The 19687-nt window shown below is 39.9% G+C and overlaps 1 protein-coding gene across 1 annotated transcript in view; it reads left to right on the top strand.

Annotated features, from left to right (window-relative positions):
• Positions 1-19687, top strand: part of STAB2 (stabilin 2) — a 183309-nt gene that overhangs the window by 127165 nt on the left and 36457 nt on the right. The window contains exons 45-56 of the mRNA XM_044679478.1: positions 4933-5052; positions 6421-6468; positions 7200-7283; positions 8749-8895; positions 11066-11206; positions 11703-11762; positions 13711-13887; positions 14393-14482; positions 15237-15383; positions 15761-15817; positions 17430-17556; positions 18728-18877. Coding sequence (XP_044535413.1) covers positions 4933-5052; positions 6421-6468; positions 7200-7283; positions 8749-8895; positions 11066-11206; positions 11703-11762; positions 13711-13887; positions 14393-14482; positions 15237-15383; positions 15761-15817; positions 17430-17556; positions 18728-18877 — 1348 coding nt within the window. The remainder of the gene's footprint in view (positions 1-4932; positions 5053-6420; positions 6469-7199; positions 7284-8748; positions 8896-11065; positions 11207-11702; positions 11763-13710; positions 13888-14392; positions 14483-15236; positions 15384-15760; positions 15818-17429; positions 17557-18727; positions 18878-19687) is intronic.

Here is a 19687-nt window from a genome sequence, read left to right as displayed (position 1 = left end):
TCTAAAAACTGCTTGTTTATATCCTTTGTCAATTTATCAGTTAAGGAACAGCTCTGATTTTTATACATTTGATTCAATTCTATTATCAGTATATATACCAAGATAAATTCAAAATGGGTAAATGACAAATATAAAGAGTGAAATCATAAATAAATTAGATGAACATAGATTAGTATACTTGTCAGATCTGTGGGAAAGGAAGGAATTTAAGACCAAGCAAGAGATAGAGAACATTTTAAAATGTAAAATGATATACTTTCAGTATATCAAATTAAAAAGATTTTGTACAAACCAAACCAATGTAACCAAAATTCGAAGGAAAGCAACAAGCTGGAAGAACATTTTTATAACAAAACACTCTGACAAAGGTTTAATTTCCCAAATATATAAGGAACTAAGTCAAATTTACAAAAAATTAAGCCATTCTCCAATTGACAAATGGCCAAGGGACATGAATAGGCAGTTTTCACATGATGAAATCAAAACTATAATTAGTATATATTTGATAAATGGAGATTTTTATCAGAGAAACTTTCTGTGAAAGTTTGGGGCATTACTTCATTGGTATCCTTTAGCAAAATGTACTTTCCTTGATGATCCCTTTTAATTAGGTCTGGTTTTGTTTCTGCTTTGTCAGAGATCATGACTGCTACCCCTTTCCTCTTTTTTTTAAGTTCAGGTGAACTGTATTAGATATTGCTCCAGCTCTTTATTTTAATTCTTAAGTGTCTCTTGAAAACAATATATTGTTTTTAAATCTGGCCTTTAAATCCACTCTGCTATCCACCAGTTTTATGGGTGAGCCTATCCTATTCACATTCACAATTATGACTGTTATCATTCAGTTGTGTCCAATTCTTCATCACCCTCTGAACCATAGTGCCCATGGAGTTCTCTTCTTCTTAGCAAAAACACTAGAATGGTTTGCCATTTCCTTCTCCAGCAGATTAATGCAAACAGGTTAAGTGACTTGCCCAAGATCACACAGCTAGAAAGTGTCTGAGGCTGGATTTAACTCAGATCTTCCTGACTCCAAGTCCATTGCCCTGTCCACTGTGCCATCTGCCTCTCACATTATTTTCTCTGATGGAATGTCAGCTCCAAGAGGGCAGGGTCTTCTTTACTTTTGTCTTTTTTATCCTCAAGGACTTCAGTGCCCTAATAGTAGGCACATAATAAATGCTTAGAAACAGATAATTAATTCTATACACCCAACTGCCTCTCATCCAAAGAGACAAGGTAGAGGCAAGATTGGTGCTTAATTATTTTTCTGAGACATTCCCCCAAGCTCCTTTGTGTCATTTGAATAGACATACTTGGCACAAGGAACAGGCATCTCTCCCAAAAGGCTGTGATATTCCAGAGATTCATTTCTATAAATACTTCCCATCTTTTATTTATAGTACTGAACACCTGAGAGCCTCAGGGCCCATCAGAAAGAGTTTAGCACAGAATCCCTGTCACTGGAATCCTTTCCTGGGGACAGGGGCTGCACTGTTCTCTTCTTTTGGCCTGGCAATCTCCCTTTAGCAAGATGCTCTTAGGCATTCTGTAATTCTGCAGGGACAACAGCAAAGCCACGATAGAGGGCCGGCAATCTCAGCACAGAGCCCATGTCTTTATCCTAACAGTTCTTGGCATCATTTTACTTCTCAGCATACTAGTTTTCAGGAGTGGGATGTTTTCTTTTTTCAAACCTTTACCTTCTGTCTTAATATCAATTCTAAGAGAGAAGAGCAGTAAGGGCTAGGCAATCTAGGTTAAGTGACTTGCCCAGGGTCACGCAGCTAGAAGTGTCTGGGGTCAGATTTGAACCCAGGTCCTTCTGATTCCAGCCCTGTCACTCTATCCACTGTGCTATCTAGCTGCCCCAATAAGCTGTCTTCTTGCTTCTTATGAGTAACCTTTTTTACTAATCACAATTCAAGTTTAAGTAACATTTCAAGATTTTACAAAGTACTTTTTTCTCAAGGCCCTAATGAAAGCAATTCAGAGGAACTAGGTTCAAATTTTAGGTGTGATATTTATTACTTATGATCTTGGATCAGTCACTTGACATCTTTGGGCCTCAGTTTCCTCATTTGTATAAAGATTTGAACTATGTGACCTTTGAGTTTCCTTCCAGATCTAGAGTTAGGAGCTTATTTTTCCCCTTAACAAGCATATATTAAGTACTTAATGTGTGACAAGCACCATACCTAGGCTCTAGGAGATTGGAGGCTTAGCTAAATGATTTACCTAATATACAGCAAAGTGGGCTCAGCTTAGATTTAGAAGAAAGCTGGGTTCAAGTTCTGGCTATAACACTTCCTCATGTGTGGCAAGTCCTGTGTCCTCTCTAAGGCTCAGACTGAAGCCTTTCCTGATCTCTGTTAGCTAGTGTCTTCCCTCAGAGATTACCTTCTTTTCTCTTTTTCTGTCTCTGTTTCTCTTTCTGTCTCTGTCTCTGTTTGTCTGTCTCTCTCCCTCTCTGTCTCCCTTTCCCTGTCTCTTTCTCTCAGTATCCCTTTCCCTCTCTGACTCTCTTTCTCTCTGTCTCTGTCTCTGTCTCTCCCTCTGCCCTGCCCCACAAACACACACTGAAACACCAATCTTGGCTTTTATCTTGTCTCTTTGAATAAGTCAGTTGGACGTACACAATTAATTATCAATCTATTATCTATCTTATTTGTACATAGTTGTTTGCATGTTGTCTCCCCCATTAGACTAGGAGCAACTTGAGGGCAAGGACTGCCTTCTACTTTGCTATATAACCCCCAACACTTGGCACAGTGCCTGGCAGGTAGTAGGTGCTGAATAAATGCTTGTTGATTAACTACAAATAATAAATTCTTACTAAATAAACATAAATTAAAGCAGCTCTTCTGGGCAGAGCCCTGTGCTTAATGCTAAAGAGTTTCAGAGATAAATAAGAGTTGGCCTCTTTTCTCAAGATGTTTACCATTTAATAAGGGTGATAGGACATGCACATGGGGAAATAGAAGGTTAATTAAGTATTAAAAGTGCATAGGAGAGGTACAAAGTAGGATGAGCTCAGAAGGAGAGATCACTCTCTGCTAAGAAGAAGCTCAAAGGCAAATCTCTTAACCTCAGTTTTCTCATCTATAAAATGAGGGAATTAGACTAGATGGCCTCTAAGATCCCTCCCAACTCTAAATCTATGATTCCCATGACATAGGTTGTTTATATCTATAAATGAACGAAGAAATGAATGAATGAATGAAGCACTTTGCTCCCAATGGTCCTAGTGAAAACAATAACTCTAAAGGCAGAAGCCTCCAGAATTAATGAATGACTTAGTGCAGATCTTCATAGCTACCTTACCTCTTTCCTTCCCTGATTAACCCAGACCGATTGTGCTATGTTCCATGCCCTCTCATAGACCCTTATGGACTCTACCGTGATGTATGGCACACAGTGCTAAAGAGAAAGAGCCCTGGACATGGAGGCAAGAAGGACCTCAATTCAAATTCAACCTACAACACTGGGGAAGGCACTTAACCTCTCTAAAGCCTTAATTTTCTCTTCTGCAAAATGGGCATATTGCCATTAATCATACCTACTTCCCAAGGTTGTTATGAGACCCAATTGCTATAACACATGGAAAACATTTTATAAAGCTGAAAGTTTTATACTATTGTTTTTCCCTAGACTTGAGACTTTATTAATGTCATAAGCCTGCACATAAGAAAATGTTTTCTACCAGTGCAAGGTGGCTGTTCTGCATCCTTATAGTCTTAGAGAATTGCATAGGACATTGAGAGGTTAGGCAATTTGCTCAGGGACACACAGCCAGCACGCCTCAACAATGGGACTTGAACTCCCATCATCTTGGGAGGTCAACTTCTTTCCATTATTCCATGCTGTCCCTATTATTTCTACATACTAGTCATTTTTTATTTATTTATTAGGTAGATACGTCTGTCCTTCTCTTGTCTCCATCTTGTGTCCTCACCTCAACTATGAGTTCTTTGGGGGAAAGAACAGTACTGGCATCCCCACAGTGCAAATTACAAGGCATACAATGGGCAGTCCATAAATGCTATAGACTTCTGCTCATGGTTCCTCCTGCCTCTAAAGCTGTTGTCCCCATTGACTCTGGTGACCTTGCCCAGAGCCGGATCAGAGTTGGGACAATAAGATAGGAAAAGGAAATGGAGATGAAAGATGATCAGTACTGAATAGGAAAGGAGCTAGAGGTCATCTGGTCAACCTTCCTCATTTTCCATATAGGGAAAACGAATGTCAATGGAGGTAAAGTGACCTACCCAAAGTCACACAAGGAGTAAAGATTGGAAGTGGGAGTTGAAGCTGGGTTCTCTGTCTCCAGAGCCTGTTCTTTCTACTATGTGATGCTGTTGGGGTTAAAAGCCATGATGTGTTTTATAATAATAATAATAATAATAGATACTGTGATTATGATATATGTGTATATGGCATTATATAATATTTACAACAATATGTCACACAAATATTACATATTATATGAGGTAAGCTGTAATATAATAAGCTGTATAAGGCAAAATGTTATAATAATAACAGTTACTATACTAATCAACTTAGCATCCCTTGACATATCCATAGAGGGCCAGAGGTATCATAGTGAGCTTACTATCTTATAAATAGAGCAAGATGAACAGCCCAAATCCACTGGAATCCATAAATCAGTCCATCAAAAGACATTATTAAGTGTTTATTATGTGCTAAGCTCTGTGCTTGGCACTGGGAATACATATACAAAGAATGAAATGATCCCTACACACAAGAAGTGTCCATTCTAAAAAGAAACCATGACATGAGCAAGAACAGCTTCAACTTTTCAGGTTTGCCAAATGAATTTTAAATTAAGTCATCTCCTGGATTTGCACTACACGTATGTTTGAAACAGGCAACCTAACTCAGATCTTACTCTTCTATTGTCAATCCCACTAGAAAAATGGTGGCTGTAGTGAGTTTGCTGTCTGCAATCACACTGCATTAGATGAAAGAACCTGTACCTGCAAACCAGGCTACAAGGGAGATGGATTCATCTGCCGGGGGCCCATCTATCTGGTAAGTTATTGCCCATTTCTTAGAAGAAAGCATTTTATCAAAGACATTTAACAATCTAGTGTCCACCTCAGGGGGATAATCAAGAGAATGTCTTCCTATCAGTCTTACTAGTTCTACTTAATTTTCCTATTAGTAAATAAATAAATGGATTGGAGCATTTGTTTAATTAATAAGAATGAATCAAAAACCATAGATTCCAGGAAAAGACTACCCATGGGTGAAACAATGAGGAAGGTATTTAATTTCTCAGAAACAGAGCTAAATGGCAACTAGTTAAGGCAAGAGGGATTTAGGCAACCAAGCTTGGACAGCACCTAAGCAGAGAAGACAAAAAAAATCAGAAATTCTGGGGAGGAGAGTGCTAGGAGCTGAGGGACAGGACTGCATCATGTTGATCAAGAGTAGTGAAGGCAAACTTTTTAGAGACCAAGTGCCCAAACTGCAACCCTCATGCTGCATGTGAGCCCCACCACCTTACCCAGACAGGGGAGGGAGAAAGAGCTTCCATTGGGCTGCTGAGCAGAAGGATGGGTGATGAGAGAAATGTACTTAGGTACAGTGGAGCAGGGGAGGTAGCAGCCTCTCTGGCACATGTGCCATAGGTTCATCAACACAAATCTAGAGCTACCAGAGAAGAGAGGCTATGCTTGTAGGACAGGTAGTTGGAAATTGAATTAAAAAAACATGGACTATGCTAGGATAGGCTCTAAAAATTTGTCTAATGATATTACAGCAAGAATCAAGATATAAGGGTGGAGTATGGTTATATAGTAATGTCTCATAAATGGTATCCATCAAGATAATATTATATGACCAATGATGATCAGAAAGTATGGATGATGAAACATATTACCCACTCCCAGACAGAGAGGGTATGGACTCAAGATACAGGATGAAATACATTTGGGGTCATAGCTAAAATGGAATTTTTTTTTTGCTCAATTGTGTATATATTTCTTACAAGCATTTTATTTGTCTTCTTTTTTTCAATTGAGGTGAAGAGAAGGGAGGAAGTGGGAGGAAAAGAAAATCAGTACTTCTTAATCTAAAAAAGATAAAATAAAATACAAAAAAAAGATAAAATTATAGAGGCACATCTGGCAACTTCCTATATGAAGTCTCTCCTTCTGGCCTCAACCTTATCCATTCAAGGTACACTAGTCATATTCCATGGGATTTGACTGAGAAGCTTCTTGGGCAGGCATAGGTTAGGCTCAACAGACTCCAGGGTCTATTCAGGATGAAATGCTGAGGTTTTGAATTGTGGATAGTGGAGTTTTCTTGGCTTCTTCTTCCAATGATATGCTATTCTTGTGTTCATTCTAGAGATAATAAGTCACACTACATTGTTCCATTTTCTGGTTGCAGGAACTTCCCAAGAATGCTCAGACCACACCCTACTTCATTCATCTTCAGGTAATGAAATCTTAGTGTGTATGTGTCAGTCAGTCCACAGGCTAGAGAACATATAATCTCTTTCATCTAAGGGACAGAAAGGACTTCAGAAATCATCAAGTCTAAATCCCCTTTTTTTTACAGATGAGGAAACTGAAGCTTAGGAAAGTAAAGTGGCTTACCCATTATCATTCAGGCATCAAACACAGGATCAGACTCTGACTACAATGCCAATGCTCTTTCTGCTCTGTGACTCTGACAAATCATTTTACCTCTGTCTGTCTTAGTTACCTGATCTGTAAAATTGGAATAGTAATCTCATAGAGTTGTTGTAAGGATCAAATGAGATGACTTTTGCAGATCTTAAAGCTATTCTTGTAAAAATGAAATGTAAGAGCTAGGTGGAACAGTGGATAAAGCATAGATTCCATGGTTTCAGAAAGACCTGGGTTCAAATGCAACCTCAGACACTTACTAGTTGTGTGACCCTGGGCAAGTCATTTAACCACTGTTTGTCTTAGTTTTCTCAACTGCAAAATGGGCATAATAATAGAATCTACCTACAGGGTTAGGAGGATCAAATGAGACAATGCTTCTAAAGTACAGTGCCTGGTATATATTAAATGCTATGTCAGTGTTAGCTATGATGATGATGATGGTGATAGTAATGATGAGGAGGGGGAGGATGGTGATGGTTATGTTGGTGGCAGTTGTGATGATGGTGGTGATGATGATTTTCTTCATTTGGCCAGGAAAATGCCATTCGAGACCTGATGGGCTCAGGTCCCTTCACTGTATTTGTACCTTTTGGAGAAGCTTTTGAGAATGCATCCCAGGTAAGAAAAACCACCTTGGGGAGAGCCTGAAATGGAGGCTAGTACATACTCTTTGGCTCTAATCCAGGAGGTGGACCTAAGAAACCACAAGGTAGCACATTTAGAAGGAGGAACTTGCTAAAAAGTAGAGCTGACCAATAACAAAATGATCTGCCTTGAGAAATAATGAGCTCCCCATCAACTGAAGAGTGCAAGCACATACTTGCACATGACTTTTTGATAAATGGATAACAAGTTGTTCTAGATGACTGCCAAGATCCCTTACAATTCCATGATGAACAGGCAATATCGTTTATTGGAAAGGGACTGCAGGGTTTGAATCCCAGGTTTGATACTTCTTAATGGCTACGTAAACAAGAATAGTTCATCTCTCCTCCACGAGCCCTGGTTTCCTTACTTGTAAAATGAGAACAGTAATACTTTAATCACCACTTTTTTTGTGAAGAAAAGTGTCTTTTAAAACATGAGTCAGAGATTTAAAGCTGGAAGGAACCCACCTCAGACATCCTTTAGTCCAACCCTCTTGTTTTATAAGTGAAGAAAATTGTATCAGAGAGGTAGACACATTCTAAGAGTAGAAGGATACTGAACCTGGAGCTAAGAAGACCTGAGTTTGATACCTTTTCCAGACACTTACTAGCTGGGTGACCCTGTGCAAATCATCCAACCTCTCAGTCTTCTCACCTGTAAAATGAAGAGGTTGGTTTCTGAAGTTCCTTCTGTCTCTTGGTCTATGAACCCAGGATCCTAAGTTATGCCTTGCCAAGTAATAATATATCAATTTAATTATACTTACTTATTATAATTTTTTTCATTCTTCTTGAAGAGGTTAGATGATGATTATTATGATAATTGGTTTTTAAGAATAAGATTAGATTCTTAAATGCCCCAACCCAGTCTCAGAACACATGCCCACTCATCTAACCCATTTTGCTTTTATGAAGAATTGGAATCAGGAAGACTTCTGAGTTCCAATCTGGCCTCGGACACTAGTCGTGTGACCCTGGGCAAGTCACTTAACCCTGTGCGCCTCGGTCTTCATCTGTCAAATGAGCTGGAGAAGTAAATGGCAAACCACTCTAGTACCTTTGTCAAGAAAACCCCAAACAGGGGCACAAGGAGTCAGAAATGACTAAACAACTAAGTGGGGAAAGGAAAGTACAAGAAAGTACATGGGAATGCATCCCCTATATTGGCAGCTAGGTGGTGCAAAATAGATAGAGCACTGGCCTTGGAGTGTGAAAGATTTGAGTTCATATTCTACCTTAGGCACTTGCTTATAGCTCTGGGGAAATCACTTAAACTTGCCTCCTTTCTTCATCTGTAAGATAGGCATAATAATAGCCAATAATAGTCTCCCAATGTTGTCAAAAAGATCAAATGAGAAGATGAAGAGTACTTTGTAAACCTTAAGGATCTATAAATGCTCACCATTATTGTTGATGTTTATCATTTTCTGACCCAGGTTAAAGAGTGGACCACCCAGGGGGTCCTGCCACAGATCCTTCGGTACCACGTGGTCTCCTGCCACCAATTGCTCTTAGAAAACCTCAAATTGAGTCCAAGTATTACTTCACTCCAGGGAGAAGCTATCCAGATCACTGTGTCCCAGGTAAAAGAAGCAGCCTCTTAAAGCCCCCTGGATCCTTCTTACTCCTTCCAAGCTGGTCCATTGCTTTTTTTCACTGGCTTATGGATGGAGTGGAGCCGCTGGTTCCTTCTTCTCATGCCCATCATAGACTCCGGATTCCTGTATGGCCATAGGTAATAAATACACACCTTAGAGAATTAGGGAGTTGATCACTAGTAAACAGCTATACAGAAGTTCTAAAATTTTAGACTACATCTTGTGCTTTTCTGCAAATGAAAATTACCTTAGTTTTTATTATTAAAAAATAGTAGGACTTTGACAAAAATGAGATGTAACATCATAGAGTGGGTCATGCTAAGCCTGGAGTCAAAAAGACTTGAGTTCAAGCCTTGCCTCAGATACCTACCAAAAAGTGTCATGTCTTCTCTGGGTCTCGGTTTCCTGATCTTCAAAAATGAAAAGGTTGACCTTGAGGACCCCTGTGAGAGCCCTTCTAGCACTAGACCCCATAATTCTATGATCACTAATTGATCTCTTGATTTTGAGCCTATAGAGTGCATGTAATTAGATAGAATCATATATAATTAGCTAACGTATATTATTATTAGCTCATACTATAATATTACAATTAGCTAATGTATATTATTAGCTTATAATATAATTAGCTCATATAACAATTAGCTAATATATAACTAATTTATCACTAATTGATCTCTTGATTTTGAGCCTATATAGTGTATGTAATTAGCTATAATCATATATAATTAGCTAACAGGTAATAGTAATAGCTCATACTCTATTATAATTAGCTAATATATTATTAGCTTATAATATAATATAATTAGCTCATATAATAATTAGCTAATATATAACTAATATACCACTAATTGATCTCTTGATTTTGAGCCTATATAGTGTATGTAATTAGCTATAATCATATATAATTAGCTAGCAGGTAATAGTATTAGCTCATACTATATCATAATTAGCTAATATATATTATTAGCTCATAATATAATTAGCTTATATAATAATTAGCTAATATATCACTAATTGATCTCTTGATTTTGAGCCTATATAGTATATGTAATTAACTATAATCATATATAATTAGCTAACATTATATTATTAGTTCATACTATAATATTACAATTAGCTAACATAATATTATTAGCTCATAATATAATTAGCTTATATAATAATTAGCTAATATATAACATTATTAGCTTATACTATAATTAGCTAATATATATTATTAGTTACAATATATTATAATTCACTTATATAATAATTAGCTAATATATTCTAATATAGAATTAGCTAGTATATTAATTAGAATTAACCTGGGCAGCAAGTAGTCCAAGTCAGTGGGGCAGACCACTCACTTAGGATATAAGATCTACCTCAAGTTTCCTACTGTAATGAATAATTCTAGATAACTAGGTTTCAGTGTAGCGGAAGGTCTGAGAGCACAGTGAGCGCCTTCTAAATTTCAGAGCTCTGGTCACACCAGCTGGTAGTTTGGGCTCTGTTTTGCCCATAATTGTCATACTAAGAGCAGTTGCTAGGTGGTATAGTGGATAGAGTGCTTGAATTAAGAGTCCAGAAAACTTGAGTTCAAATCTTGCCTCAGACACTTATTAGTGGTAGACTTTGTGCAACCCAATTAAACTTTCTTAGGCTCAAAACGTTTCCACACTTGTAAATTAGGGTTGATAATAGCATTTACTTTACAGAGTTGTTTTGAGGATCAAATGAGATCATATATAAATATAGAAAGCAGTTTGCAGAGTTTAAAATACTATGTAAATGGTAGGTATAATAATAATGACTATTATTATTATTAGTGGATTGAGTGTTTGTTTGGCTGGGAATTAGGAAGGTGATTTTTAATTCCATTTCTAGCATTTACTGTGTGACAATGGACAAGTCTATCAAACTCTCAGTCTCAATTTAATTATCCATAAAATGGGGGTGATAATGGCTGATATAATTACCATATGGGATTTTTGTGGAAAGTTCAAAATAAGTATTCTTCCAATCTTTAAGTCCTATATAAGGTAAACTACCATCACCACTCTTATTATCATAATCAGCACTATCATGAGTATTTATTGTAGCTTCAGGAATTGGTCCAACATGCCCAGTCAATGATTAGGATTTGGTTTTTATCTTTTTTTATTCATTTCAGGATACCGTGTATTTAAATGGCAAGGCTAAGATAGTCTCCAGTGATACCATCTGTAGCAACGGGGTGATCCATATCATAGACCAACTACTGGCTCCAAAAAACTTGCAAGCTATTCACAAAGATGCCTCTGAGAATAATATGGTGAGTTAAGATGGGTCATTTAACTTGAAACCACGAGATATTACTCATTTCAGTTAAACAAGTTTCTAATCTAAAGGGAGAATTATCTAAATCCTTATTTGATTCAGTTCAATATTTATTGAACATCCACTAAAGACAACTGTGCTAGGCACTTGGAATATAGTCACAAAAAGAAAAACAACCTCTGCCCTCAAAGAGTGATTTTCCATTGGAAAACAGGGGCATAAAGACTCATTCATTTATTCAATGAGCATTTACTTTTTATTTCAATGTATTTGTTACACTAAAACAACCAGTTAACTTCCATTTACTAAGCATCTACTATGTGTCTTACTTTGTATCCTCAGAGCCTGACCCGTTGGCTGGCACATAGTAGGTGTTTAATAGATATTTGTTGGCTGACTGCCAGATTGAATATAACAGCCTCAAATAAGCAAAGTGTCAACTGAATTCTTGCTCAGAGGAGAGGAAATGTAAAAGATTTGTCTCTTTGCAGGAGAATCTCACCTCGGTGGCAATTCACCAGGGATTTTTGAGGTTCAGCAGTATGCTCCAGGTAAGACCCAAAAACAGTTCTTAGGAGGGCTCAATGTTTGGGAGTGCTTTTTCTTTTGTTCTCCAGATTGCAGTTTTCCAGGGTCAGTGTGGGAAAAGGCAGACATCCTGAAGGATAAGCTAATAATTGTCTCAGCTGCTTACTACTTAGGAGACTTTGGGCCAAGTCATTTAAACCTGTCAGTTCCTCAGTTTTCTTCACCCATAAAATGAAAATATTTGGACTAAATGTTCTCTTAGTCCTCCTCCAGCCACAAATTCATGAGCCCATAAATATAATAAAACGTAATAGTACTTTAGGGTTGTGTGCACAGTGAAGGAATACTGAATCACAGGATATCAAAGTGGGAAGGGACCTCCACTGTCATCTTATCTAGCCCCTATGTGAAGCATGAATCCTTTTACCTACCAACACCTCTAAATATTTAGCCTCTACTGTGGATTTCCAACAGGGAGCTCACTACCTCATGAGACATGCCATTCTATTTTTAGATAACTTTAATTTGGGGAAAATTATTTCCTCATATTGAATGAAACTCTATCTCCTTATAATTTGCTCCCATTAAATTAATTTTATCGTCCTGTGTTCAGAAAACTATCTAATTCCTTTTCCTCATGACAGTCTTTAAAGTGTTGAAGACATTCATCGAATCCCCTCTCTCTTCTCTTCCCAAGTACAGATTCTAATCCCTTCCTCTGATTCTGGCATGGGGTGGTTTCAGGCCTCACCACCCAGCTGACTCAGAATCCCATATCCAGAGATCATGTTGTCCAATTCTAATTCAGGAAATTGAGACCTAGGAAGGCAAAATGATTACAAGGCCACAGATTTAGAGCTGGAAGAGACCCCCGAGTTCATCTAATCCATCCCTCTTGTTTTATAGATGGGTAAATTGAGAGCTGGGAAAACAGGGGAAAGTGTCAGAGGTGAAATTTGAACCTAGGCCTTTTGACTCCAAAGTCAGTGTTTTTTCCATTGTACTATACTCCTTTAAGCTCTCTTTAAAAAAATTATTAAATATTTTATTGATGTTTTTTTTAATATCACTTGTAACTTCTTGACACCGACTATCAGCAGCAACACCACCCTACCACCAAAGTCCTCCTTCAAAGCAATTAAAATAAAATAAATTAATACATTGTCCATAAGATATGACCATATCTTACAAAGTCAGCCTCATTCCACACCCATGGCCTACCACTTCTCTCCTAAGAGGAGGAAGGCATGTTTCTCTAACAATTCACTGAAGTAAAATTTTCACAACAGTCGAAGTTCTAAAATCCTTTGATGGCATTTTCCTTTACCCTACTGTGATTGTGGTGGAAATCATTGTCTTCAATCTGCTTTCTTCACTCTGCATCAGGTCATACAAGTCTACCTAAGTTTCCTGGAATGTTTCCCATTAGTAATTGCTTCCCATTTTTATGCCACAGACTGTTTCACAATGTTTTCTCCTAATGATGGACAACTGCTTTGTTTAAAAGTTTTCCTTTATTATAAGACTTGCTACTACAAATAATTTTGCCGTTTTAGAGGCTTTCCCTATGTCTGACTTTCTTTGGGGTTCATGCCACTCATGTGCTCTTGTAAGATAATATGAACCAGGGAGGCCACAATTTGATAAACATCTCTCTGCCTCACAAATTAGCCTAAATAGTAATAATATGGAAATAGGTCTGGATCAATGACCCATGTAAAACCCAGTGGAATTGCTCATTGGCTACAGGAGAGGGGTGGGAGGAAGGAAGGGAAAGAGCATGATTCATGTAACCATGGAAAAAGATTCTAAATTAATTTAATTAATTAAAAATGAAAAAAAATTTCAATTAGCCTAATGCATTCCAAGCAAACCACTGAAAATTACCGAGGGGGGATACCAAGGTTTTCAAACAGGCTCTCAACTATTTCTGTAGCTGGAGTCCTAATGCTGAATTGCTTTGTGTTTCAGGATGCTGGTTTGCTAAGTTTCATCAATGACCCCATCCACAAACCTGTAACTCTGTTCTGGCCCACTGACAAAGCTCTGGAGGCCCTTCCCCAGGAACAACAGGATTTCCTGTTCAGCAAAGACAACAAGGACAAACTAAAAGATTACCTCAAGTTCCACATCATCAGAGATTCCAAGGTAAAGGACCCAGGGCCCCCATTCTAAACTCAGCGATATCCCAAAGACCAGCACTCCCTGGGGTCTGAGGTAAGATCGGTCATAGACATAGGCAACGTTGGTGGCTGCCCTACTTACTCCATGTGATTTGATACAAGATCCCACCTGCTATCAAATTTGCTCCCCCTTCACCCCCTCCACTTTCCATGGCATTTAATTTTTTCATAGATTTTATTGATCTCTTTTTGGCTTTACATCACATAGATCTCCCCCTCTACCTCTCTCCTTTCCACTTCTGAGAGTCATCCCTTATGAGAGAGAGACAGAGAGAGAGGAGAGAGACAGAGAAAGAAAGAAATAAAATCTATCAACACATCTTCCTTTAAACAATACTGGGCATCTTACTGAAAATATTACAAAAATATTATAACCTTGGGAAAGGTGGACCAAGAAAGCCATGTGCCAGGTGCCTTGGAATCTTTAGGACATCAGATATATTAAGTGAGACTTTGTTTTTCCCACCTAGATATTGGCAGTGGACTTGCCCAGTGTTGCATCCCGGAAGACCCTACAAGGTTCTGAACTCAGTGTGAAATGTGGTGGTGACAACAACATTGTGAGTATTCACCAGAGGGGCTGCAATGATGGAACCAAGTCTATGGGGTCACAGGAACATAGATTTCAAGCTGCAAGGAACTTCAGAAGCTCTCTAGGCCAAGCCCATCGTTTTATAGATGAGTTAACTGAGATCTAGAGAGATTTACTAAAAAAATTAAAGTTTTTTGCCCAAAATCATAAACGTGGTTGTTGTTGTTTTGTATCATCCAAGTTTTCCTGGTATTACAGCTCGGAACTTAATCATACCATAGAAAAACACTTCGCACAAATTGAGGCAACCCAAAATGTCATCACTTCCTGGCCAGCCTTCTGGTGATAAGGAGGTGAGGTGGATGGATAGAGCAATGGACTTGGAGTCAGGGAGGCTTAGGTTCAAAACCCACCTGACATACTTACTAACTGTATGACCCCAGGCAAATCACTCAAAGACTCAGTTTCCTTGTCTATTAAATAAGGAGGCTGGACTTGATGGCCTCCATGGTCCCTTGCAACTCTAGATCGAGGAACCTGTGATCTTCAGATGACAGCCATGAAGTCCTTCACCAAGCCTACACTCAGGTCTCCCCCAACTTGGTAGGACCTACCAGAGCTTGGGCTCTGCTGTTATAGCCTTTAAGCATCCAAGATCACCTCCACAACATGATAAAACATCAAAGGACCTCAGAGGAAGCTGATTCCACTGTCACAGCCTGGGAAAACTGGCTTAGAAAGGCTTGTGGGCTGACTGGCTTTTTCCCCTTTCCTTCTCTTAGGGTGACCTCTTTCTGAATGATCAAAAGTGTCGGATTGTACAGCGACAGCTTGAGTTTGATAGTGGCATCGCTTATGGGATTGACTGCATGTTGATTAACCCCAGCTTTGGGGGCCGATGTGACAGCTTCATTACCTTCAATGTCTCGGTCAGTCCTAAAATCATCCTGCCCCATCCCCTGTTGTTTGGGTGCAGGGCTGGCTTCTAGCCAAAGAATGTGGCCTGTGGGCTGGAGTGTGGCAATTTTAAGAACCCCAGAGGTACTGGTGTTGATTTTGTGGCAAATCTACTAAGAAATGGGCCTGGATGAGTATGGGAGTTGGCAGTGATTAGCCCCTCAGTAACCAGATGAATCCACCTCATGGTGTTTTCTCCATTAAAATAGCAAAGTTCTTGTGTCTATTAATTCCTTCTCTATCACGATCACATAAGAGAGGTGCTTAATCAGTCCACCAAGATATTAGCCATAGAAATGCCCCATATTTTCCAGCACCACCTTTAAAAATATCTTTTTGTTTGTATCAGGGAGACTGCGGTAGCTGTTACAATATTCCTCGCTGCCCAACATGGAGTAAGCCAAAGGTAATCATGAATGTAGTCGTCATGTTGCAGAGGGGAAAGCCTATGTTTAATGTTTAAACTCCATATCTCTGTCTGTCTGTCTGTCTGTCTGTCTCTCTCTCGATATAGAGAGACTGAGAGAGACAGAGAGAGAAAGAGAGAGAGAGAGAGAGAGAGAGAGAGAGAGAGAGAGAGAGAGAGAGAGAGAGAGAGAGAGAGAATAAGAATGAATGTGTGTGTGTGTTAACAGCCCAGCAGGTGGGGATGCAGGAAAGCCAGTCAATATAGCAGAGTGGATGGCCCTTTGCACACAGCAGAAACACTGACAGGCAGTTTCACCCCCACTGGGATGGGCAGCACTTGCAGAGTTTCTAATGAGGAAACTAGCAGCAGGGAGGCTGTTGGTGATTTTGAGGCTGGCCTATAATTCTGTAGCATGCATGAGAGAGTGATGGAGGAGGAGGAAGAGGAGAGAAGGACAGTGCAAGGGAAGGAGGGAGGGAGAGAGAATGTGGAACATAAACAAGTTAAGGAAATAAGATCATAATTCTAGTGCCAGACTTAACCTCTGGATTCATCTGATCCAAACCTTTCATTTTTAAAGTGAAGGAAACTGAGGATCAGGTTATTTTAAGTGTCTTACCTGAGGAGGCAAGTTTTGAACCGAGGACCTCTGACTTCAGAGCTAGTGCTTGGAAGTTTCCATGATCTGCCATAGCTGTGGTGTTATAGGGAATCCTGGTTTCCCACCCTTGTGTGAATATTTTGTTCCTCTTTAGTTGTCCATGTGGGGAGTCTCGGTCTACTCCAATGGACATTGAGGGGGCATTTGTGTCTGCATTCCTCATCCAGGGAATTCTGCTAATCATGTTCATCTGGGACTTCAAAATCAATCAGCATTAGATGGAAGGGCAGAAAGGGAATAGAACACGTATTAATTGTGCCAGCTACAGTGCTAGGTGTTTTTCAACTGTTACCTGATTTGATCCTCACAATAACCCTGTAAGCTAGGTGCTATTATTAACCTCATTGTATAAATGAAGAAAGTAAGGGGGGCAGAGGTTAAATGACTTGTCCAGGGCCACACAGCTAACAAGTGGCTAAACTCCTATTCAAACCCAGGTCTTCCAGAGCCTGTATTGATAACAAAATAATGTTTCAGACTCAGTGCTAGGCTGCCTAGCTGAGCTGTTTTTGCCATGGCGGACCACTAGCTGAATAGTAGCAAACATATCAGAGGCTCCTGATACGGTGGGTGTCTGTGAACACATGCATGGATACCTCTTCTCATGTGGTAGAATTAGAATTCAAGCCAGTGTTCAGGCAAATGAATGTATGGAGGGAGAGAGAGAAAAAGAAATAGTCCCACCAAGTGCCAACCCACTCACCCCTCTCATAAACTTCCCCAACAAAAGGGCTGGCGAGAGCCAGATATGCCAACACTCGGCTTGGCTTCCAGAGGGGGAGAGCTATTCCCTGTTCACTCAGCTCCCAGTGACCACTGCTGACCAGAGTTGTAACAGAGACAGCAAGTGAGGCAGAACCTCAGCTAAATGTTCCATTTGCCCTCCTGATAAATGTCTTATCTAGATTTCTTCCTTCTCTTCTTCTGCCCTCTGTGGGGGCTCCATAGGGAGTGAAGCAGAAGTGTTTCTACCACCTGCCCTTCAGGAGGAACCTGGAAGGCTGCCAGCAGAAGTGTACGATGATTATGAGGCTGCCCAAGTGCTGTAAGGGCTACTTTGGGAGAGATTGTCAAGGTGAGACTCTGGGCTCCTTCCATTACCCCCTTGTGCCTGGGACATATCATGTTGTGTGGTGGATCCCCTGCTAGACTCCAAGATCTTGGAAAGCAGGGATTTGGTCTTACTTATCAAAGCTCACGTAATAGAAACAATAAATATTCAAACTAAATTGCTATTGATGTCATCCTCGAATCCTCTGGCAAAGTAAAAGATGGTTAACGTGGCCATTCCTGTTTGATCACTGAGGAAACCGAGGCACCAGAGACCTTTGCTAGAAGCTCACACAACAAAGCAGCCAAGATCTGGGCCAAAGGTTCTTAACCAAGAATCTAGAACTTTGTTTTTCTGTAACTATATTTCAATAGCATTCATTTCCATCACAATCCTACGTATTTCATTTTATATACCTAAAAGCATTATTCTGAGAAGGAAGGAAACAAACATTATTAAGTACCTACTACATGCCAAATGGGGCAGCTAGGTGGCAAAGTGGATAAAGTCCTGGGTCCAGAGTCAGGAAGACTCAATTTCATGAGTTCAAATCCAGCCTCAGACACTTCCTAGCTGTGAAATCCTGGGTAAGTCATTTAACCTTGTTGGTCTCTGTTTCCTCATCTGTAAAATGAGCCAGAGAAGGAAATGGCCAACCACTCCATTATCTTTGCAAAGAAAACTCCAAATGGAAACACAAAGAGTCAAAAGTGAATGCAAAATAAAAAATATATACCAAGCACTGTGTGTGGTATGAACTTTATAAACATGGTCTTGTTTTTATCCTCATAGCATCCCTTCAAGGAAGGTACTATTATTATCTCAATTTTATAGTTGAGGAAACTGGGGCAAGCAGGTAAAATGATTTACCCAGAGTCACATATCTAGCAAGTTTCTGAGGCTGGATTTGAACTTAGAGCTTCCTGACTCAAGGTCCAGAGCTCTATCCACCATGCCACCAAGGAACTCTTCTGATTTCTCTAAATTTCACTGGAATATCAGGTTTGATGACACAAAAGGTTAAGAACCCCTGACCTAGGCAGAAAGTGTGACTCCTCTGACTCCACTGTTGGATCCACTGCCCCTTTGAGCTAATGTCTGTCTGATCCCATTGCTGGAGAAGTTTTTAGCCACCTGCTTTACAGCCATGAAATTCTAAGTTCTCTGGGAGTCATCTATATTCAATCTCTTCCAGCCTGTCCCGGAGGCCCCAGGACCCCATGTAATAACCGAGGTATCTGTACCGATGAATACTTTGGGGCTGGAGAGTGTAAATGCAACACTGGGTTCAATGGAACTGCCTGTGAACTGTGCTGGCCTGGAAGATATGGACCAGACTGCAAATGTAAGTAAGCGGTAGATGGATTCCATTCAGCCTCATCCCTTCCCCAGAGCTATGAAGCGCCGCTGTCCAAGGCCATACTCTCCCCTGTGGCTCTTCTATGAAATGAGAAAGGCTGACAGAGTTATTGTCTTTGTTCATCTCCCCAGAACTTGGCACAGTGCCGAGTATACAGTAGCCACTTAATAAACGCTTGTTGACCTGACTTGATGACTTGATGTACCTACGGTCTCTCTAGCTCTAAAGCCATGATGCTCCATAGAGTTGTTCACACACTACAAAGCCACTGTCCTTTCTTCAGATCCCTAGAGCTTAACCTAGTGTCTGATGAAGGCAGTAAATGCCAGCACCACCTGCGAGAGCTGGAAGCCCATTTCTTTGCCCCTCCATGCAAAGATGGGGGTTCTTAGGCAGGATGCTCAGAGATGTTGTCCAGATTTCTAAGAGGAGAAACTAAAGGGCAGACCCCAAGCCTGGACCTCTCTTCTTCCAGTCAGCAACTTTGTTCAGATGAACCATTAAATCAGGAAAGCAATGATCCAAAGGGCTGAAGCCATGTCCTTGTGGACATGCAAGAGAAAGACAAAGTGGGAAAAGGCTTAAGGCAGCCCCCAGCTCTTGCTGCCCTTTAACATTACTACCAAGATGGCTTTCCAGTGAGAAGCCAATAGTATCTCCCCTCTTGGCTGCTCTACTGAGTTTCCAGATGCTGCTCTGAGCTAGTTCTAGAAGGACTGGAACAAGGAAAGAGATTCCACAGAGTTTGGAGCCAGAGCTTAGAAAGAACCGCCTGTCTGACATCCTCCTCATTTT

The sequence above is a fragment of the Gracilinanus agilis genome, chromosome 5 (assembly GCF_016433145.1).
Source record: "Gracilinanus agilis isolate LMUSP501 chromosome 5, AgileGrace, whole genome shotgun sequence".
NCBI classification, from domain to species: domain Eukaryota; kingdom Metazoa; phylum Chordata; class Mammalia; order Didelphimorphia; family Didelphidae; genus Gracilinanus; species Gracilinanus agilis.
The sequence above is the reverse complement of the archived record's forward strand: the minus strand, read 5'-3'. Positions and strand labels throughout refer to the sequence as shown.